The sequence below is a fragment of the Arachis stenosperma genome, chromosome 5 (genome assembly GCF_014773155.1).
Source record: "Arachis stenosperma cultivar V10309 chromosome 5, arast.V10309.gnm1.PFL2, whole genome shotgun sequence".
NCBI classification, from domain to species: Eukaryota; Viridiplantae; Streptophyta; class Magnoliopsida; order Fabales; family Fabaceae; genus Arachis; species Arachis stenosperma.
The window spans coordinates 5,522,798-5,545,201 of NC_080381.1; the positions used below are offsets into that span (position 1 = coordinate 5,522,798).

General features: G+C 31.4%; 4 protein-coding genes and 1 non-coding gene across 10 annotated transcripts; 3 read left to right on the top strand and 2 right to left on the bottom strand.

Annotated features, from left to right (window-relative positions):
* Nucleotides 1-1,637: 1,637 nt before the first annotated feature.
* On the top strand, nt 1,638-4,308 carry LOC130981812 (putative casein kinase II subunit beta-4). 4 transcript variants are annotated; one of them, XM_057905527.1, is made up of 4 exons: nt 1,638-2,400; nt 2,501-2,595; nt 2,800-2,962; nt 3,591-4,308. In XM_057905527.1, the coding sequence occupies exons 1-4, from the start codon at nt 2,001-2,003 to the stop codon at nt 3,719-3,721; spliced, it is 789 nt and encodes a 262-aa protein (XP_057761510.1). In that variant the 5' UTR covers nt 1,638-2,000; the 3' UTR covers nt 3,722-4,308. The 4 variants fall into 4 exon arrangements, with proteins under 4 accessions (XP_057761510.1, XP_057761508.1, XP_057761509.1 ...); XM_057905525.1 differs by having other exon boundaries at nt 1,640-2,400; nt 2,486-2,595; XM_057905526.1 differs by having other exon boundaries at nt 1,640-2,400; nt 2,800-2,965.
* A 1,641-nt stretch (nt 4,309-5,949) lies between these two features.
* LOC130982011 (casein kinase II subunit beta-1-like) lies at nt 5,950-8,811 on the top strand. 2 transcript variants are annotated; one of them, XM_057905827.1, is made up of 6 exons: nt 5,950-6,541; nt 6,821-7,039; nt 7,173-7,282; nt 7,373-7,538; nt 8,297-8,454; nt 8,572-8,811. In XM_057905827.1, the coding sequence occupies exons 1-5, from the start codon at nt 6,283-6,285 to the stop codon at nt 8,425-8,427; spliced, it is 885 nt and encodes a 294-aa protein (XP_057761810.1). In that variant the 5' UTR covers nt 5,950-6,282; the 3' UTR covers nt 8,428-8,454; nt 8,572-8,811. The 2 variants fall into 2 exon arrangements, with proteins under 2 accessions (XP_057761810.1, XP_057761809.1); XM_057905826.1 differs by having other exon boundaries at nt 8,297-8,811.
* Nucleotides 8,812-12,018: 3,207 nt separating this feature from the next.
* LOC130982896 (60S ribosomal protein L37a) lies at nt 12,019-13,048 on the bottom strand. The gene is made up of 5 exons (XM_057907032.1): nt 12,912-13,048; nt 12,774-12,813; nt 12,528-12,616; nt 12,355-12,437; nt 12,019-12,263 (listed from the first exon to the last, which is right to left on the bottom strand). Exons 1-5 carry the CDS (start codon nt 12,912-12,914, stop codon nt 12,200-12,202), a joined length of 279 nt encoding a protein of 92 aa, XP_057763015.1. The 5' UTR covers nt 12,915-13,048; the 3' UTR covers nt 12,019-12,199.
* A 29-nt stretch (nt 13,049-13,077) lies between these two features.
* TRNAE-CUC (transfer RNA glutamic acid (anticodon CUC)) lies at nt 13,078-13,150 on the top strand. The gene has a single exon. It is a non-coding gene; the product is annotated as a tRNA-Glu (tRNA).
* Nucleotides 13,151-13,743: 593 nt separating this feature from the next.
* On the bottom strand, nt 13,744-17,275 carry LOC130982637 (SNF2 domain-containing protein CLASSY 3-like). Of its 2 annotated transcripts, none has more exons than XM_057906681.1 (3): nt 16,641-17,275; nt 16,368-16,547; nt 13,744-15,918 (listed from the first exon to the last, which is right to left on the bottom strand). In XM_057906681.1, the coding sequence occupies exons 1-3, from the start codon at nt 17,244-17,246 to the stop codon at nt 14,101-14,103; spliced, it is 2,604 nt and encodes an 867-aa protein (XP_057762664.1). In that variant the 5' UTR covers nt 17,247-17,275; the 3' UTR covers nt 13,744-14,100. The 2 variants fall into 2 exon arrangements, with proteins under 2 accessions (XP_057762664.1, XP_057762663.1); XM_057906680.1 differs by having other exon boundaries at nt 16,368-16,550.
* Between the last annotated feature and the right edge of the window lie 5,129 nt (nt 17,276-22,404).

Below are 22,404 nucleotides of genomic sequence, written 5' to 3' on the forward strand. Positions count from 1 at the left end.
ATATTTGTGTTTGAGAATATAGATAACTTATACCAATCTTTGGTGTTAGTGTCATGAGTTAGTTACCACAAAAATGTCACCCAAAGGTCAACAACAAGAGATCAAACTACAAGATTTCATAATCACCTCATCTTCGCCTTCTATAAGATCTTGTCCGTTACCTACACTGCTACACATACTTGACTCTCCTACCACATTGATTGGCATTGCTACATTGAATAAAGAGAAATATTAGAGAATTATTAAAATTTATTATTTTTAGCTAATAATATTTAAAAGTATAGATTATAATTTAAAAATATATTATTGGATTGTTAGAAAAAAAATTAGATTAATAACTAAAAATACTTAAAAAAATAATAAATTCTGTTGGTAATTTAAGATATGTATTTTTTATTTTTTATATTAGATTGATAATGGTATTTTTTTGGATTATAGATTACTAAGGTGTTAATTTTAAAGGAAAGTATGAGGAACCAATGGAATATCTGTACAATGTGTATAATGGAGGTTTATGGAGTATTAGAGATATAATCATTAGTGTTACCTTTTTTCATCAATTGAAACTTTTGGAATGAGTGGTATCATGACATGGTATTAGAGCGCTAGATTCAAAAGGTCAATAGTTCGATTTTTGGTGAACCCCAAAATTAGTTTAATTTTTTGGGAAGATGTTTATTATTTCTAGTACTCGGATGGTTATTCTAGATAGTATGAGAGATGTTCATTTTATAACTCAATACACATTGTACAAATAATCTATTATGTCTCTAGCGAGATCCTAATTTTAAATATAACACTATTTAATTTAGGTTTAGGATACAGAAATTGAACCTTCTAATTTTTGAGAGGTATAAAAATCAAATTATCAAACTCTCTGATTTTGAAAAGTATAAAAATCAAATCCTCTTATTGCTCAAATCAAATTTTCTGATTTCCATTTCAAAAAAAAAAAAAAATCAGAATAATTTCTATACCTTCTATAATTTTAAAAATACTAAAAATCATAATAAAATATATCAACCATCTCATGTCTACTAAAAAAAAAAATTAGCCTCGATATATACTTTCAATAAAGAGAGATAGATGGTCCTTATCCTTATTATTATTAGGACAACAAATCAGAGAGGAAAGATGGCTTAGTTGTAACCTTGTAGGTGGGTCGTAACTTCATTTTACGCAAATGTATTTTTTTTAAAGGTGGATTTTTTTTCAACTTTGGGCATGTTTAAGATTTTTAGTTTTTTACGTAAACAATCAATTATTTGAGTGTCAATATCATAAATGATTTATTAAATATTCAATCACAAATACTTCTTTAAAAACAAACCGGTTTTTGTCTCGTTCAAATTATTGAAGTTCAGGTATTATCCATAGTTCAAACTTCAAAGACCTTAATTGTTAGCAAGGTGTTATTATCAGATCCTTGGCCGTTCAAAATTGTTGGAAGCATGATAAGCGAGACACGTGGACTACAGTCCCACTCAAATATGTTTATCAGAATAAAATATATTGAATAATTTTTAATTAATTAACATTTACATTTTTTATTTAAAAAAAAATAATTACTTAATATTATTCGCTAATCACCAATCACATGCTACCAATTTACAAAAGAGAAGATAGAAGAATTAAAGGAGTGCGAAGTGTGAGAAGTGAGAACCCCGATTTATCCATCTCCAATAAATGAAACGTAAACACATTCCAAAATTAAATATCTGATTATTCTGTGTAGCCAGAAGAGAAGAGAAGAGTGCGGTTTGTCTTTGTGGCGCACACTGTTTATTCTCTCTGCTATTGCGCTCTCTCTCTCTCCACTCTCTGGCTAGCTACTACTGCTTCTTCTTCTTGTTCTACCTACCCAAACCCTAGTTTACTGAAATTGAGCTTCATGATTCGGTAGACAAAGAAAATAAACTAAAGGAAGAGGTATTGGTTTATCACTATTAATAACAGCAATAGTGATAATAATAATAATTATTGTTGTTGTTATTATTATTATGTACGGTAACAGAGTGGCGGACGGTGCGGGCGTTGATCGCAGGAAGCGAATCAACGACGTTCTCGACAAGCACTTGCACCGATCCTCACCCTCCACTTCCACCTCCGCCTCCACTAGGCCCATCAAGGCCCAAATCCAGGCCCAAATCCAAGCCAACAACTCCGACGCCACACTCGAGGAATCGGAAACCGACACCGGGGGATCGGACGTTAGCGCCTCCGACGACGGGGAAGACACCTCGTGGATCGCGTGGTTCTGCAGCCTCAGAGGGAACGAGTTCTTTTGCGAGGTCGATGATGATTACATTCAGGACGATTTTAACCTTTGTGGTTTGAGCAGCCAAGTTCCTTATTACGATTATGCCCTTGACTTGATTCTCGACGTTGACTCCTCCCACGGTAACTAACTGTAACTCACGCCTTCTCTTCTGATGTTGAATCATATTTTGCATTTGGTTTGTTTGATTCATACTTAAATGTATAGGAGACATCTTTACAGAAGAACAAAATGAGTTGATTGAATCCGCCGCGGAGATGCTTTATGGTCTCATTCATGCCCGCTACATTTTAACAGGCAGAGGAATGGCTGCCATGGTATGATTCTTATTTCTTGTTCTAATTTATCTTGAGCTTCACCATGAGATATCCAACTGTTTTAACTGTGAAAGATGCATTGACTATCCAGTTAGTTTAAATCTTTTTGTGGTTAGAAATGGTAGTTTACTCTTAGCTGGAATTGAAGTTGGTAATGGTAATTGATTAAGTTCATTGGATTATGTTCTGTTATGTCATGTGCAGCTGGACAAGTACAAGAATTATGACTTTGGTAGGTGTCCAAGAGTTTACTGCTCAGGGCAACCGTGCCTTCCGGTGGGTCAGTCCGACATCCCTAGGTCGAGCACTGTAAAGATATATTGCCCCAGGTGTGAAGACATTTACTACCCGCGATCCAAGTATCAAGGTAGTATCCTTTTGTAGTTTCAAGTCTTGTGTTGGTGTTGAGCTCCTAGTTGCCAAGCTCTGTTTTTTATCTCCCACGCATGTGTCTGTTGATTCATATTTTGGCTTTTAGGAATTTCCAATTCCACATCTGTTTTTAAATTTACTTTATGTTCTTCTTTATTAACCAACAAGAAAGAAGGCATAAAGAGATGATAACCAATGCATGAATGAAGTTAGATGACAATAAAAGCAGCAAAACCTTTCCGTACTTGGTGTGAACAATTATAAGGAATTTTAGAAACACTTATGTCTATCAATGAATGTATTAAAGTGTGAATGCCAAACTTCTAACACCTCATAGGGTTTCAAGTTTATGATCTCATTTTCAGGCATGAAATTAGCACCAATGCAATGCACCAATATCTCAATGTGCTGTTTGATATTATGCTTCCTATATACAAAGATATTTGGTATAACATACCACTGGGTCATACAGGGGACGGGGTTTTAATCCATGGATATTTTCTTTTTTAACTTTGGAATGATTGCATGTTATTTCATATTTCATTATTTTGCACATATTTTTTGGTTCAATTATACGATGAACACTATAACCTGTACAAGAAGTTCCTTAACTGCATCTCTAGATATCGACGGAGCTTATTTTGGAACTACATTTCCTAACCTCTTCCTGATGACTTATGGTCATCTGAAGCCACAAAAGCCATCACAGAGCTATGTTCCAAGAGTTTTTGGTTTTAAAGTTCACAAGCCATGATGAAGAATTGAAGATGGATGGAATTTCAAAGCTTGCAAACAAAAGTACGAGACGCCACATGCCTTGTTTTGCTTGCTGCCTCTGTTGTACTCCTCCTAGATTTCCAAATTAATACAATCTACATCACACTGTTTTATTTATTTAGGAACATGTTGTAAAGTATATGCAGGCATGATTCGCAAGGCAATTAGTGTTTAATTTTGCTGTCAGCTTTGAATTCAGCGAGCTTTTGCAGACATTTTAATAGGTTATTTGGTTAGGTACAAAAATGCAACTATAATGGCATTACTTTTGTTTATTATAATTCCTTTATGGACTATGTACACACTAGAAAGGAAGTGGTGGAATTCCTTGTAGTTCATTATTAAGAATTGAATATGGGTTTTCCTTTATTGACTGTACAAGAAGGATGGGTTTCCTTTTCTGGTGACTAGACGAAGGCATGTGTTGTAGCCATGGGCGAGGGAGTTTGAGATAAGAGGGGAAGAATGTTATTGCCACAGTTTTGGACAGGAACAGTTAATATGATAAGAGAGTATAATTATATTGAATAAAGTACCGATCCAGTTCCTGTTTTTTTCTCCGAATGACAACGTGTCTTCTGATAAAATAAACAATCTACTTCAGTTTCCGTCTTTGATCTCTGCCAGACAATGCGATTTTTCTGTTAGTACTACTATCATCTGATAATAGACGTTGCTGACATGTTATGTTAACAAGCTGAGTTAGATGTCAAGTGCCAACATAAAATGAATAGAGACTTATTGGTTCTTAAATATAAATTGGTCAAGAATTTGTTGTTTGTCTATATTCATTCAAATAAAATGATGTTGTTTTAACATCAAATTGGTCAAGAGATTTATTTATATATTTGGTTACAATTCAGTTATATATTTAGGTACAATTCATTTAATCCTGTATTTGCTATTTAATCTTTATTGGTTTTATACGAGAAAAAAGAGTATAAATGCAAAGGTGTCCAAAATATTATGAAATATTGAATATCTAAACTTGTCTAAAGAAATTGGAGAAGAACTGAGAATGGTGAAATGGTGGTTACAGCTGGCTTCATAAGTGGTGTTGTATTATATTACCTCTTCCTGAAAATTTCTTAGAGGTTAAGGGTTGTGTGTGTGTGTGTAGTGCAAGCTGAATCGTTATATCAGTGTTAAGAGATGTACTTTATTGTTCCATATTGCATAGTTTGGTTTATGTGTTGAGTTGAGAAAAGAACAAGGTAATAAGGACATGGAGAACTGAAAGATGGATATGCTGTGTCCTATATTAGGGCATTTGAGAGACATGGAAGATAGATGAAACCGATAGAGACAGCAAGGAGCAGCAAATGTTGGATAAGAACTAAGTAAAGGCCACCTACTGCAGTGCTATTACAGACTGGAGGCTTAGCTACTTTTGAATTTTGAGTTTTATACCGCCTATGACAATAATTATACAACAAAAAGAAGACAATCAAATAGCTAATTAGGTACTTTGCAAAGTTGGATTTTCGTCCTTGCTAAGCTGGAGATATTGGGGTATATGGCACTTGGCACAATTGAATCACCTTGTGTTCTAGAAGATTCTTATCGTCAATGTGAGGTTACTTTGAAGACTGATTTGCAAGTATTTTTGTCCAAAGATCATACACGCATGCATTTATAATTGAGAAACAAAAATGGGACATATATTGACCCTATTTGAATTAGAAATTACAAATGTGAATAAATTATTTTTATTTATAAAAATATAGAATATTGATTCATAAATGAATAGAATTAGTTTCACACTTGCAAAAAAATGTTTTCAACAAAGATATTCATACGTTAATTTTATTTATAGATAAATTTTAGTATTTTAAAATTTTATGGATAAAATCAGTAATTTATTTATTTTTTGTAAATACAAAATTAATTTGTTTGATTATACAGTTTCTAATTACTTTTAAAATTTCAGTGAGGGGGTTAATAACAATTTTGGCCATGTATTTTTATTTTTTACTAAGAAACACGTATTGCAAAGCATGAGTAAAAGAAATCAGAAACAAAGTTAACAATAATTGAAAAAAATGATCTTAATTTACTATGTATCACTGAAATTGTAATTATGATAACAATTCGATAAGCGATAACAAAAAATGGAATCGATAATGCGACAAGAAAAAGAGTGCCATTAAAAAACCAAAAAACTTCCCCGTAATAAAAGGACCAAATGCGGAAAAAATAGGAGTGAGAGAAATAAGGAGAGAGAACGAGAGATAATATTAATAATTAAAAATAAAATTAAAAAAATTAGAAAAAGAAAAGAAATGGTGGTAGCAATAGCATAGCTATAGGAACAGCATGGTGATGGTGCTTGTAAATCGCGATTGTGTTATCATCACCGTCCCCGAACAACAGCAAAGTGAAGCTGAAAACCCTAGCTAGCTCGGAGGAAAAATAGAACCGATAACCGCTTCGGCATGATTCAGTGAGAGAGAAACCGGATCGAACCAAATCGGAGGGAGAAAGAGAGAGAGAGAGAGAGAGAGAGAGAGAGAGAGAGACAGAGAGAAAGAGATAGTTATGTACAGAGAGAGAGAGCGAGAGCGAGAGCGAGGTACCAATACCAAATCGGAGGTTGATCGGAAGCGAATCAACGACGTCCTCGACAAGCAGCTGGAGCGATCGTCGCCGTCAACGTCGACGTCGAGGCCAATCAACGGCAAGGACAGGCCCTCCTCTCTCTTATCCGGCAAGTCCTCCTCCGCACGCGATCACGCCCTCAGGGACTCTCGCTCCACCGCCTCCGCCACTATCTCCAAGAACTCTAACGCTTCCGATGGTACTTTTCCTCTTTTTCTCTAATCTCTTCGAATATTTCTTCTATTAATTTGCTTTACGGATTTTATTGTCATTATTCTGCCAATATTATGTGAAATTGTGGGAAGCTCATCTTATGTAGTAGTAATAGCTTCAGTCCGGAGTTATTCGATGTTAAATACAAAGCTAGGAAGGATATGTGTATTTTTCGTGTTTTTGAAACGTGAAGGAGTGTAAAGGTTTAGGTCTTTTGCGGTTAGGGATGTAACTTTGCTTTTTTGGTTATGTGCATTGGCTGCAGAGGAATCTGAGACTGACAGCGAGGAGTCTGATGTTAGTGGTTCTGATGGAGATGACACGTCGTGGATCTCGTGGTTCTGCAATTTGAGAGGGAACGAGTTCTTCTGCGAGGTGGATGATGATTACATCCAGGATGACTTCAACCTTTGTGGATTGAGCAGTCAAGTGCCTTACTATGATTACGCTCTTGATTTGATTTTGGATGTTGAATCCTCTCATGGTAAGCTTATGTTATGTTTATTCGACATTGCGACTCATGATTATTGCCAGTGCTTATCCATTTCTGTGGTGTGTAATACTTAATTGATTGTTATGTATGTTAAGAGTCTGAATTCAATCGGTTGTGTGTGCAGGTGACATGTTTACAGAGGAACAAAATGAATTAATTGAATCAGCAGCAGAGATGCTATATGGTCTGATTCATGCCAGGTATATCTTGACAGGCAAAGGATTGGCCTCCATGGTAAGATTTTTCTGGCAACCTAGTTAATACCATTGTATTGCTTTAGATTCCAGAAGATTGGCATTGTTAATGTACTTGGGATTTTTCCAGCTGGACAAGTACAAGAACTATGATTTTGGTAGATGTCCAAGAGTGTACTGCTCTGGGCAGCCCTGCCTTCCGGTTGGTCAGTCAGATGTTCCAAGGTCCAGTACCGTGAAAATATACTGCCCAAGGTGTGAAGACATTTATTATCCGCGGTCCAAGTATCAAGGCAGTATCCTTTTTAATTATATATTGTTGATTTTTGTGCCATTTTGTGGATTGCACAAGCATTTCTCTCAGAAATTTTATTTTAATATCACGCATATATCACTGCTTGCTTGTTTAGAGATTCATTTTTTCCCCATATTCAAGTAAATTAGTTATTAGGGTAACTTTTGGTTTTTGGTAATTCTCCTCTTACATTGTATGCATTATCTGTTAATGTTTTCCGCAATCTTGAAAAACCAAATTTACTTGTGATTGTGGATCAAATGCATTTTAAGCAGTTTTTACAGCTATAAGAAGGTTCCATCCCTTATCAAGGTTTCTGAAAAGAAATCTTTTACTTGGATGCATTGCTAATGTGCACTAACTACCTGGTCTGTAATGGCGCATGGCAGTAATATTTAGATAGTGAATGACTTAATTTGCCTTGTCTGGATTCATATAATCGAGATCTTTTGACAAGTGATATCTGATATCTGGAGAAGTGTCTGTGTCTTATCCAAAAACTAATTCGGGTTCTTGTCAAGTAAAATTTCTGCTGCAATTTTACTTTCAGCCGTTTGTTGGTTGTACAAATTCGATTGCCTTCTATACTTGCTTTGCTTCCATTTTATGTAGCCATCTTTTTATTAAATGTTGATGAGTATGAATCTTGGGATGTATGAATTGTGTCTTGCAGTATAATTATTTCGGCTTGAATTTTTATTGGCACACTGCATTCTCCCGTATACTTTATATTCCACATTTTCCTTAAGTTTGTTCCAGACATTGATGGAGCTTATTTTGGAACTACATTTCCTCACCTCTTCCTGATGACTTACGGACAACTGAAGCCACAGAAACCATCACAGAGCTATGTTCCAAGAGTCTTTGGCTTCAAGCTTCACAAGCCATGAAGCTTAAATTTGAAGCTTCCAACGAAAGTAAGAGCCAGCCCAAGTCTTATTTATAATTCTTTCAGTCCCCTTGCAACATGCAGCTAATAGTATGCTTTTTCCAAAATGAGTACAATCTAGACCCGCTTATTTTATCTGTTTTAGGAGCGTATTGTAAAGAAAATTGCAGACCTGTCATGCAAAATGTTAGTTTCACTTTCAGCTTGGAGTTCAGTTCTGTGAGCTTCAAGTTCAATGAGCAAGTGGTTAGGTGCTTAAGTGTTCTGTTAATTGCTTATCAAAGTTGTATTCTTGCGATTAGTCCCACTTCATGTTGTTTATCATCATCTCAGATTACTGATCCCCTGCTATTTTATATTGTTTTATTCCATTTACTCCCTTCAATTTACGCATCGTTCGAGTTTGTTGATTTATCCTTCGTCAAATTGAATCACATTTTAATCTGTTTTTACATTTTATAATTCAATTTCTACGATGTTATGGCCTTCTAGCAGTCAAACATCACTAATGATTGTATGAAATTTGAATAAGATGTTTCCCCTTGTCCATTAGTCTGTATGTGATCTCTGAAATTTTGACTATTTTCTATTCTCGTTTGACATTTGGAAGTTGGAACCACTTTTGAATCGCATTATATATGTATGCCGAATCTTTTTATATGAGCGAATACTAGAGTTTGTTTAGTCTGTATTTTTTTTTTAGTATTTTGTTTTAAAAATTTTGTAAAAAAATTTATAAAATTGTTTTTTCTTTTCACTTTTTATTTCCCCCTTTTTTTTTCTTTACAAAATCTGTAGATCTTAACTTTTTACATCCAATCAAATCAAAGAGTGACATAGTAGACATAGTACTACTACCCCAGAACAAATGTATGTCAATATAAAATAATTTTATATGGTCATCCAATGACGAATATATAAAAGAACAAAATGGTCTTCTAAAAAAAGCGAATTTGATTTTGGGATCTATTACACTTTGTTTAGATATGAGAAAGAAAATAGATATGAGAAAGAAAATAGAAGGAAAAAAATAATAAAAAGAAAAATAAAGTTATTTGTTATTTGGATAAAAAAATAAATAAAAAATAGAAAAATTTTCTTATTTAGACGTAAAGAAAAATAAAAAAATTATAATAGTATAAAATTATATTAATATTTTTATAATGAAATAAAGTATAAATATTTTTATTTATATTTTATTATATTTTATAAATATTATAAAATATAATTTTATATATTTAATTTAAATGATTTATTTAATACATATAATATTTAAATATAAATTTTTATTATAATAATATTAAAATTATTAAAACTAAATTTGTATTGATAATTATTAATAATATAACAAATTAACAATGAATTAACATTTGTAATTATACCATTATTTGTTCTTCATGAGTTTTTATCTCATGATGGAAGAGAAAATTTTGGATGAATCCCACACTAATTTATTCTTTTCTTTTTAATTTTTTATAGTCTTCAAATAATGAAAATTTTGATTTTTCGTCTTTTTTTATTTATTCTTTTTTCTCATATTCCTTTGAACCAAAGGATATATTAATGTATCAAAATTAAAATTATTTTTTATATTATAAAAAATTGGTCATATTGTAAAGTGCTACTGAGTACTGAACATGATACTATTGTAAAGTGCTAGTATTTAAACCAATGAAAGGAAAGTCTAGCTCTTGCTACCCAATATCCATCATTAATCTATAATGCCTATAATTTAATATCTGATTTTTACCTAATTTATTTTTTATGACAAATTTTAAATATTTAATAATTATTTATTTTTATATTTTTAATAATTATTTATTTTTATACTTTTTAAATTAAATATTAATTTTTAATTTTTTTTATAAATTAGGCAAATACTTTTAGCCACCCGACGCAATCACCTTAATCAATACGAAGCAAATTGAATTGGATTGACATGCAACGACGAAAGAACCACAAAAAGAAATAAAAGAGTAAAGACCCAATCTGGTCTTTATCCATTTTCACGAAGGACAAAGCGATCCCTGTCCAAAAAAAAGGGACACTTTGACCCTCAACCTTTTTATTTTGGTACAATACGGTCCTTTTGTTAAAAAATTCATTAAATAATAATAAAAATTAATTTTGTAGGAGTTTTATTTGTATTTTGTGGGAGTTTTAAACCCCCACAAAAATATTTTTAACAATATAACTAATACACTACTACCATTATCTTTTTTATCCTCATTATTATCACTCCTACTTCTATTATTTTTATTGTGTAACTATATTTTATCATCATCATTATCTCTTATATCGTCATTATCACCAATACCAATATTATCAGCATTAAAGTTCTCTTCTTTCATTTCTTATTCCATGTTATTTTTTTCCTTTAAAAGGTATTATACTATAATTATTTATACTATAATTATTTCTTTCATTTCTTATTCCATGTTATCCACCAAAAACGTCCCCAAATTATTTAAACGCTGACAAAAATACACCCGAATTTTATTATCGACAAAAATGCTTTTAAATAATTTTAAAACGAAAAAAAAAATGCCCAACAGTAAATATATATTTTCAAAAAATACCTTAGAGATTGAATTTTGATGTAATTTTTTGCAAGCATCATTAGAAAAATGAGATATTATTATTCTTAAAATTTGATAATTTTTTACTAAGTATATATTTTGTTTGTAATTTTTTAAAAGTATTATGGGTTATTAACAAAAAAATTATAAAAAATGATATACTTAACGAAAAATCACCAAATTTTAAGTATAATAATATCTCATTTTTCTAATAATTCTTGCAAAAAATCATATCAAAATTCAATTTCTAATATATTTTTTGAGAAATACATATTTAATGTTAGATAATCTTGCAAAAAAATTAACATTAAATATGTATTTCTCAAAAAATACTTTAAAGATTGAATTTTGATATGATTTTTTGTAAGCATGATTAAAAATATAAGATATTATTATTTTTAAAATTTGATGATTTTTTGTTAAGTATATATTTTTTTGTGATTTTTTAAAAGTATTATTGGTTGTTAACAAAATAAATTATAAAATATATATATAATTAACAAAAAATTACCAAATTTTAAGAATAATAATATCTCATTTTTATAATCATGCTTACAAAAAATTACATCAAAATTCAATCTCTAAGGTATTTTTTAAAAATATATATTTACTGTTGGATATTTTTGTTATGTTTTTAAATTATTTAAAAATATTTTTGTCGATAGTAAAATTTAGGGGTATTTTTGTCGGCGTCTGAATAATTCGGGGATGTTTTTGGTGGTTAACCCATTATTTTTTTTGTGGCATCATTTTTATCAATGATTTTTTTTCACTTAACCACTGATGAAGGAATTTTTTAAAAACAAAGTTATTAATAGTTTGTGGAGGTTTAAAACCCCCCATAAAATACAAATAAAACCCCACAAAGCTAATTTTTATTATTATTTAATAATTTTTTTAACGGAAGGACCGTATTGTCCCAAAATAAAAAGGTTGATGGTCGAAATGTCCCTTTTTTTTTTGACAGGGATCGCTTTGTCCTTCGTGAAAATGGACGAGGATCGGATTGGATGTTTACTCGAAATAAAACTATGTAGCAATGCTGCTCCAATAACAAGAAACAGTTCCGTGCAATTGGACAGAGTGAAATCTCAATCAGATATAACATGATTCAGTTCAAACAATCCGGTTCTCTAAACATAAACTAATAATTTCGTAAAGCTATTGCCCAAAAGCTTGCACAAACCAAAATGCTTAACTCTCAGTTTGTTCCCTCAACCTCCGGATAGTACTCCGCACAGTGACGGCACTAGCGGTGCTGCCAGAATAGAGCAAAACAAAGTGAGCATGTTTGAGAACAAAAAGAGATCAATTTGAGTAGAAAGAAAGAAGGAAGAATGGAACATTACTTCAATGTGTAGGCACCGCCTGCTTTCACTTTTCCACAATCCTTGCATCCCCATATTCCTACAGCCTTCCTCTTCACAGCATACTGCAACCGCCAACACAGTTAAAGAAATTATCAAATCATAAATCACTTAATATTCTAAAGACACATTTGCTGTGTTTCGCTCTTACATACCTTGCCACAAAATTCACAGAAGAACTTGCTGTGCTGACTAACCTCCATCTTCTTAATCTGCTTCCGCAGACTAGCACCATATCTGGTACCTGTCACATTAAAAATCCAATAAATTCAAAATTGCGAACTCAAAAGAAATAATGCATATACACTTATTGACTATTCATTTTAAACCTACCATCACTTATGCGTATACTAAGAGAGCGCATTTAGGTTTTTAAGTGAAAGCGTCATTACGGAACGTACCATATTTTCCGACGATGCCTGCCTTCTTCGTTCTCTTAGTCTGCAATTAGGGGATGATTATGTAAATTAATAAGCTTCATGATCGAAAAGAAAAGCGACGAGGCATTGGATTCGGGAAAGGGAGAAGAGAGAGAATACCATGTTTTCTGGATCGAAGGCGCTGTGTCAAACAAAAGTGAGAGAGCTGCACCCAAACGAAAGTGGAGTACATAACTTGCGCGCCGTTACGGAAACCCTAAAATTCCTCTCTCATGCCATGGATTTTTCTTGTAATAATGAATAATGGTAGAGATATAATTGCAATTCCGTTGTAGTCTAGGTGGTTAGGATACTCGGCTCTCACCCGAGAGACCCGGGTTCAAGTCCCGGCAACGGAAACACTTTTTGCATTTTAACCCTTCTGTTACATTAATGTTAAATGCAAATGGAAAATATTAGTAATCTAAGTCAATACCGATTAATTTTCTTCTTTTTCACAAAAAAGATTAATTTCCTAGTATTTCTTATTATTAAATAATTTTGTTAAATAGGTTTAGCGTATCATAAATGTTTCTGAGCAGGATTGTCATATCTCGCTGGAAATTCTGGAATTTATGAGTATCTAAGTGGTTAGAAGGTGAATCTAGAGAGTAGACCATGGTAGATTTCTAGGCATTCCTAATCTGGAATTAAAGACAAATTCCTTGGCTTTCCATAGACAATCCAGTGGTCTAAATCCCAGACTTTTTGCTTGGTTTTAATAAAGTATGAAGCAGGCTTTTTTATAATGGTAAGAAAGTATGCTATCTAATTAAATCTGTTGCTAGAACACTGCTTGTTCCACACAGTCTTCAAAAACAAGTATATTATGAACCCTCCTTTTATGGGCATGGCCGCATGGAGAATAATTCTGGAAGAAAGGTGACTGAAAAGGGACTATAAAATGGTCTGTGAAAGATGGTAAATCTAATTCTTGATTGGGTATCCTGTTTCACTTTGCTGATGACCCTCTATGGTCCACTTTGCACTGTTCATTTCATTTATAAAATACATCTTATCCTTGAAAGGAAAAAAAAAAGTTATCACTAAACAGTTGACACCATAAGACACAAGAAGCTATATAAGCAGAGAGCATAAGAAAGTACATTAGCTAGTTTGCTATCATTGTATACCAAAAGCCATAAGAAGCTATATAAGCAGCCATGAGAAACTATGTACCCAAAATACGGCCACAGGAGTCCATGTACCCAGAAGATCAGCCATAAGAAGCTATGTACTCAAGAACAGCCATGTGAAGCTGTGTATCAAGCAAGAAATAGGCAAACAAGGGAGGGATTGAAACCATGTCTCAAAGTAGATTTGGTTTCTTAATAGCTACTTTTTCAATTATGTGTCTGAACTTTTCTTGCTCAATGATCTGCTCCAGAATTTTATCTTCCAATTCAGCGGATGAAAAGAGTTGCCGATTTTGAGCCCCACCTTCGGAATGAAAGAACACGAACTCTGACAACTGGTCCTTCACAGCTTGTCGACCACATTTTTTCTCGTCCGTTGTCCCCTTAGTGATCAAATGGTAAGTAAACACAAGCTTCTTTTGGCCGAGCCTATAAGCACGGCTTATTGCTTGCTTCTCAACCGAGGGATTCCACACAACATCAAGCAAAACAACCCTCGAGGCACCTACCAAACTGATACCTTCGTAACAAGCCTTGGTTGATGCCAGCATTACCCTTACTTTGCTGTTCGGATCATTGAAAGTGTGGATTGAAGCCTGTCGAAGCTTTGCTTCTTGTTTTCCATGCATTTGTAACACCTCTCTTCCTTCGGTCCAACTAAAATGTTGCTTCAGCTGGCTCAGTAGAAGCTTCAAAGGTTCAATGAATTGACTAAAAACCAAAACTTTTTCATTGAAAATTCCACTGATCCTGATAAGTTCCATTAAGAACTTTGTTTTGGCACTTTCGTTGGGGTTCAATCTACACTTTTGTATCTTCTCCTTGTCTTCAGCTATCTCGCAAAGAGAAGGATGAAACGCTGCTACAGACTCTTCGTATTCTAATTTAAGCACATTATCAAATCTCTTCTTAATATCTTGAAGCAATTTCTCCTGCAACTGGGTTGGCTTCAATATGACTACCAACTGCCTCAACCCTGGGAGACTGTCTTGCAGTATGGTTCCCTTGTATACATGAACAAAAGGTTGAATCATTTCTCGGATCTCTTTCAATATCTTTAATTTTCTACTGGAATCAGTAACCTTTCCATATGAATTGACAAGATATTGCCATCTCCCTCTATGTTCATCTCTTGGATTCAAATCAGCAAATTTAGGCCTTGCCAAGCACAGTGTGGTGTATAGCTCCCTAAAGTTGTTTTGAAAGGGAGTTCCGGAAAGGATGATGCGTCTCTTTGTTTCAATTTCAGAGACGGATTTCCATACAGCAGATGTCTTATTGCGGGGAGTGTGCCCTTCGTCAAGAACTAGCAAACTAGGCTGTTCAAGAAGGAACTTCCTCAGGACCTTGTCGCGGGATCCCTGCCGGGTAAGTAGCTCGAACAATTTGTAGCTAATTCCCAAGATGCTTTTGCCAAGCTTCCAGGAATAGAACTTAGCTGTACGACAATTCCGCTTTGCTGCCTGAGTCGAAGCATTACGACCAAATTTATTGATAAGATTACGAGCTGTTTCATTCTCGTTGCCAGAGTATTCAGAATTGTTCACATTGTGAAAGGGAATGTCAACCTTCCATAGTTTGAACTCCTCTTCCCATGTAAGGAGCATGCTTTTAGGAGCAATAATCATTGGTGAGCATGCTGGATATAACTTCATGTAAGCCTGGATAAATACAATAGCAAGACGGGTTTTCCCCGTGCCAGGAGCATGAGATACAACGCATCCATTTCCAGTGTTTTCTTCTTTAAGCTGATCAAGAAAAATTCCACCAGCTAAATGACTCCAGAGAAATTCAAAAGCTTCGCATTGATGAGGATACATAGTCTTCTTCACTCCAGGAATCATATCCCACACTGTCCCCTTGTGATTACCAAGGTTATAATCATCACTCCAAGAAGTTCGATCATGAAGCTCATCCAAGACAGACCGGTCAACATCATCCCCATAATAATAATAATCTCTCCTGTCAGATTTTTCCCATGGACTTTCAACCTGCATACGCCAAGGTAATGTATCAACGCACAAATAATTAGTTGAAAATGGCACGTAAAGAGTAGAATGACAAATAATTTCTATATACTCACTCACTCATACATGGATAGATAATCAGTTAACTGCATAACTTTAGAGCCACCTTAATATCCAAAGTCATTTGCATGGCAATACAATCAATAACCACATACTCTATTTAAGTGATATACCATGTAAAGAATATAACATGCAAGATGTATGTAATCCCTAGAGCTAAAGAAGAAACTTACTAGATAGGATGTAGCCAAAAATAATTCAATATATTGTGAAACAAGCAATATAAATGCTCAAATTTATCTGAGAAATGCTAAGCTTTAACTCATTAATCACAAGCATAGAAATCAGTTGCAAGCAATCCACAAGCAGGCTCTATTCTAATATGTATATTAGATCAAAGGCAAATGACTTACAAAAGGAGGAACCCAATTCTTGATCTCCAGTGCCACATGCAAGCAATATTTACAGATAAGCCCAATTTCCTCATCAAGAACAAGATTGTGTTCCCCTTTTCGACAGCGAAAAAGAGGGGGTGTGTTAGCATCACCTTCCACCGGAAATTGATCACGATCCGAATTAGCATTATTTTCACCCTGCTGATGAGAAAACATAATTTACCTTCACTATAATCATATAGCATAGAATGTGACTGCTGTAAATTGTAATAGTGGAAGGAAACAACCAACCTGAGGAGCAGAAGCAGAGTCTTGTTGGATAACATGAAGACCAAGCTCCATCTCAGACCAGATCGTATCTATTTCTTTCTCATCTTGGGATTTCTCCGCTGGCGGTTCCTTAGTTAAAAAAGTAAACTTGAAAGGAAAATCCACACATGAATTTCCCCCCTCAATGCTTGACTTGCTAGACAATTTACCCTTCTCTTGGGCAACACAATCCTGAAACTCCCCACCAAGCCCTTTTAGATCTTGATCTTCTCTCTTCCTTGTAAATTCAAAAGCAGATCCCTTTTCCCTCTTGGAACCTCTGCATTTGAATTCATTAGAACCCTGCTCCTCTTCTAAAGGATCAGAGCTGAAGCCACGCTCCATCTCAGCCCAAATAGCATCCAACACTTCCTGCTCAGTCGATTTCTCCGGTGGCGCGTGCTTCTCACTGTTGAAAGGGGACCTTGTTGGCACGTCCATGGTCACCACAGTTGCACCTGATTCTTCTTCCACAGACTCCAGCAAAGGCACCTCTCCCTTGCCAAACATCATATCCCTTAACATGCTAGCCACATCAACACGCTTCCGCTTTTGCTTCTTCCCTTCGAAAATGGCCACATTGTTCATACATGCATCCCTCTCTACGCTGTAGTCGTCGTCATCATCATCATCCTCCTCCTCCAAATCAGTTTCTTCTGATTCATAAAGAGACTCGTCGTCATCGTCGTCGTCGTCCTCCTCCTCCTCCTCCTCCACATGTTCTTCTTCATCATCTTCACCTTGCTTCCCAGGTTGTTGCCCTTCTTCCTTTTCTTGTTCTTGTTCTTGTTCTTCATCATCATCATCAGCAAGGCAAATTGGTTGACTAAAAGTCCCAAAAAGGAGGTGCTTCTTGCTCTTCGGGAAATGGGAACGAGTCCTGTGTGCAACACTCTTACCATCGGGGATGGGACCCTGGTCAATCAAAATGTCAACCCCAAATTTTCTTCTTTTCCTCGTTATATCTTCTCTGTTCTCGCCCTCCTTCACATTCTCGCCGTCTCTGTTACCGCTGCCTTCTGCGCTGCCGCGTTCAGGTTGAGGTTTCGGGGGAGTTTCCCCTTTAACGACGACTTCGTCATCGTCGGAGCTACTCAGGCTCATGGTGGTTGTGGCGGTCTTTCTTGAACGAGTTCTGGAGGCAACAGGAATAGTGTTGGAATGCATGGTTGCAAAAGAGAAAAAGAAATGTGCTTTGTTGAGAATATGGCAGGAAGCGAGTACGAGAATTTTGCCCCTTTATGCTAAGATCAACTTGAAAAGATTGCTTTATTTCTTCCCGATAACCAGTGCGTTTCTTAAAAAAAAAGGAAAAAAAGAAAGTGTATATTAGTGAGGAGCGAGAAGAGAGGAATGAGTAATGTGAATAACAGCGACAGCAACAGGATGGGGAGAGTGAATGGTGAATGCTGAATGGTGAAATAGGAAGACCAATCAACGAAAAGCGCCCTGCTCCGCTCTTTTACAACTTCACCAACAGCAGTCAAGCACCAACAACACACCATTCAATTTTCCTTTATCCTTTAATTTGTAGAGTAATGCTCAGTCACTAACAAATATTATTTTTTTTGTCTTATAGTTATATTTAAAAAAAATTGTGTACCTACAAAAATATATAATTTATATCAAAATCATTATTTATACATTAAAATCAGCCACTAAAATTAATTATTAATATATTTGTGTATAAATATGTATGTAATTTAATTTATTTTCAATGTGTATTTATATTTTAACATATATTTTATATCGGTGTTTGACTTTGATGGCTAATTTTGATATACACGTAATATTGTCTAATTTATATTTATATATATATTAAAATTTTATACATATAAATCAATATAGTTTATACTCATATTTTTAGAATTTGTACATATAAGTTGATAAAATTTATTTGTTAAAAATAATTTAATATTTGTATTGATCAGATAATGATAAAAATATTAAAAATTATTGATTTTCAAATATTTTTGTAATTTTTAATTGGATAATATAATATTAACTAATTTTTTATTATGAAATTATCTTTTTTTAATACTATTTTTTAAGAATAATCTTTAATTTAAGGTTAAAATTTTATAATTTATAATTTAAAAATTATAATTAAAATTTAAAATAAAATAACTTTAAAATATTAATTGATATTAAGTCAAAAAAAATTAGTGATGTGATTGAATTCTAATTAAAATATCATTAATATTTTTAACATAGAAAGGAGTTTTGCTAATAAGTATATTCATTATGTACTTTTATTAAAATTATTTTTATAAAATTTTAACTTTTTATATATTTATTATCATTAAAAAATATTTAAAAAAATTATTTTTATTCAATTATTAGTGACAAAAATATTTTAGTATAAAACATTCATATAATGTACTCTGTAAAACAAGTGAAAAATAAATACGTTTACATGTAATATTGTAAACTCTGTGCCCATATCCAAATACTATATAAAAATAAAGACAATATTAATACTCCATATTATCATATTATCTTTATAAAAAAAATTAGATAAAATATATTCGGATTTACAGTATAGATGTATTCTTAAGTTTTTTAGTAAATTATTTGTATTTACTAAAATAAAACTCTGTTATCAATTTTACTATTTTTTTTGTGGTATGAATAATTTTTTTAGTGATAATAGAAATTTGAGTGAAAATTTGAGTATATTTTTATTTATTTTTCTATCTTTATATAATAAATCAAGTTTTACTTTTAATATCAAATTGTTTTATGTTGATATAATAATATTTGTAATTAAAAATTATATTTACTTTAAAACATAGACAGTTCAATAAAAGTATATTTTCACTAATATTATGCAAATAAAAAAATGTCAGTATAATCTCGTTAGAAAAAAAGTTTACTATAATATATACTAATGATAAAAAGACATCGAATGCAATAAGATAGACTCAAAGACAATAATCAAGGAAAAAATTAACATCGTTTAAACGTATTTAACAAATATTCTAAAAATAGCTAATTAACTATTATGAAAAATTTTCTTTTTTTGAATTATTTTTTGTAGAATTACTAAACATAAACACTAATTCAATAAGACCTAAAAAAAATTGTCAATGTTAATTTTAACCGAAGTAAATTCATAAAAATATTTTAGTATAGGATAAAAATATACCAAATTACAGTGATAATGGTCAAATAAATTAAAATAAAATAAAAATTTCGTATAGATAAGTAAGTAAAATAAAGTTGTAGTCTAAGTAAAAGTTATTTTTAAAGTAGTATTATTTTTTCTTTTCACAAAAAGTCACCCAAATGTTAATTTTGATCTAGAGATAAAAGAGTTGTTTAACAATGTTTTGGGTAAAAAGTTTTAAATTATGACATAAGAGATTAACATTTAATGAGTAAATTAAAATTAATTTGATAAATTTAACTAAATTATCATTTAACGATCAGTAATGATCAGTTTCATATAAATAAATTTTGATATAACATATATTATTATTTATTAAAATAAAAAATTATTTTAAATATTTAACATAATTAAAATAACATATTAAAAATAATTAAAAAAAATTAAATTATATTTTAATATTAATAAAATATTAAAATATTATTATAATTTATCTAAAAAATATTCAGTGTCTTATAATATTTTAAAATTCACCTGTCGACATATATCATATTGTGTTTGTTTCAACTTACATATTCATATCAGTATCAGTGTATCATCATAGATGAATAGTAATTTTCTTTATATATTCATTAACTAAGAGACATTAAAATAACAAATAATCCGGCAAAGAAACGGATCACATTAAAAAAACTCGTGCTACCAATGGGTCTCACTCACCCTGGTGGTTCCGCGTTCCGTTTCTGTTTTCCTCCCTTTCTGATTTCTTATGTGACGTCTCCTGAAAAGATAAACAGATTGCTTTATTTCTTTTCGATAACTAATGGCGTTTCTTAAAAAAAAAAGAAAAAACAAAAACTGTATACTAGTGAGGAGCGAGAAGAGAGTAGTAAATAGTGTGAGTAACACTAACAGGATGAGAGAGTGAATGATAAATGTGAGATAGAAATACCAATCAACGCAAACGGCACTGCTCTGCTCTTTTACAACTTCACCAACAAGCAGTCAAGCACCAACAACACACCATTCAATTTTCCTTTATCCTTTGGTTTCTAGAGTTTATGCTCAGTCGCTAAGAAATATTTTTTGTCTTATACTTTTATATATACAAAATTGTGTACATACAAAATATATAATTTATATTAAAAATATTATTTATAGTTTTATACATTAAAATCAGTTACTAAAATTAATTATTAATATATTTGTGTATAAATATATATATATATATATGTGTAATTTAATTTATTTTTAATGTGTATTTATATTTTAACATGTATTTTATATTGATGGTTGATTTTAGTGGCTGATTTTAATGTACATGTAGTATGATTTAATTTATATTTATATATATATTAAAATTTTATACACATAAATCAATATAGTTTATATTCATATTTTTAGAATTTGTACACATAAATTGATAAAATTTATTTGTTAAAAATAATTTAATATTTGTATTGATCAAATAATGATAAAAATATTAAAAATTATTGATTTTCAAATATTTTTGTAATTTTTAATTGGATAATATAATATTAACTCATTTTTTATTATGAAATTATCTTTTTTTAATACTATTTTTTAAGAATAATCTTTAATTTAAGGTTAAAATTTTATAATTTATAATTTAAAAATTATAATTAAAACTTAAAATAAAATAACTTTAAAACATTAATTGATATTAAGTCAAAAGAAAATTAAATATACTCCTTATATACTTTTATTAAAATTATTTTTATAAAATTTTAACTTTTTATGAATTTATTATAATTAAAAAATATTTAAAAAATATTATTTTTATTCAATTATTGGTGACAAAAATATTTTAGTATAAAACATTCATATAATGTACTCTGTAAAACAAGTGAAAAATAAATACGTTTATATGTAATATTATAAACTTTGTGGCCATATCCAAATACTATATAAAAATAAAAACAATATTGATACTCCATATTATCATATTATCTTTATAAAAAAAATTAGATAAAAATATATTCGAATTTGTATATGCAATATAGATGTATTCTTAAGTTTTTTAGTGAATTATTTGTATTTACTATAATAAAACTCTGTTATCAATTTTACTTTTTTTTGTGGTACGAATAATTTTTTCAGTTATAATAGAAATTTGAGTGAAAATTTGAATGTATTTTTATCTATTTTTCTATCTTTATATAATAAATCAAGTTTTACTTTTAATATTAAATTGTTTTATGTTAATATAATATTATTTGTAATTAAAAATTACATTTACTTTAAAACATAAACAGTTCAACAAAAGTATATTTTCAGTAACATTGTGCAAATAAAAATGTGTCAGTATAATTTCATTAGAGAAAAGGTTTACTATAATATATACTAATGATAAAAAGACAGCGAATGTAATAGGATAGACTCAAAGACAATAATCAAGAAAAAATTAACATTGTTTAAACTTATTTAACAAGTATTCTAAAAATAACTAATTAATTATTATGAGAATTTTTCCTTTTTTTGAATTATTCTTTTTAGATTTACTAAACATAAACACTAATCCAATATGACCCAAAAAAAATTTTCAATGTCAATCTTAACTGAAGTAAATTTATAAAAATGTTTTAGTATAGGATAAAAATATACCAAATTACAGTG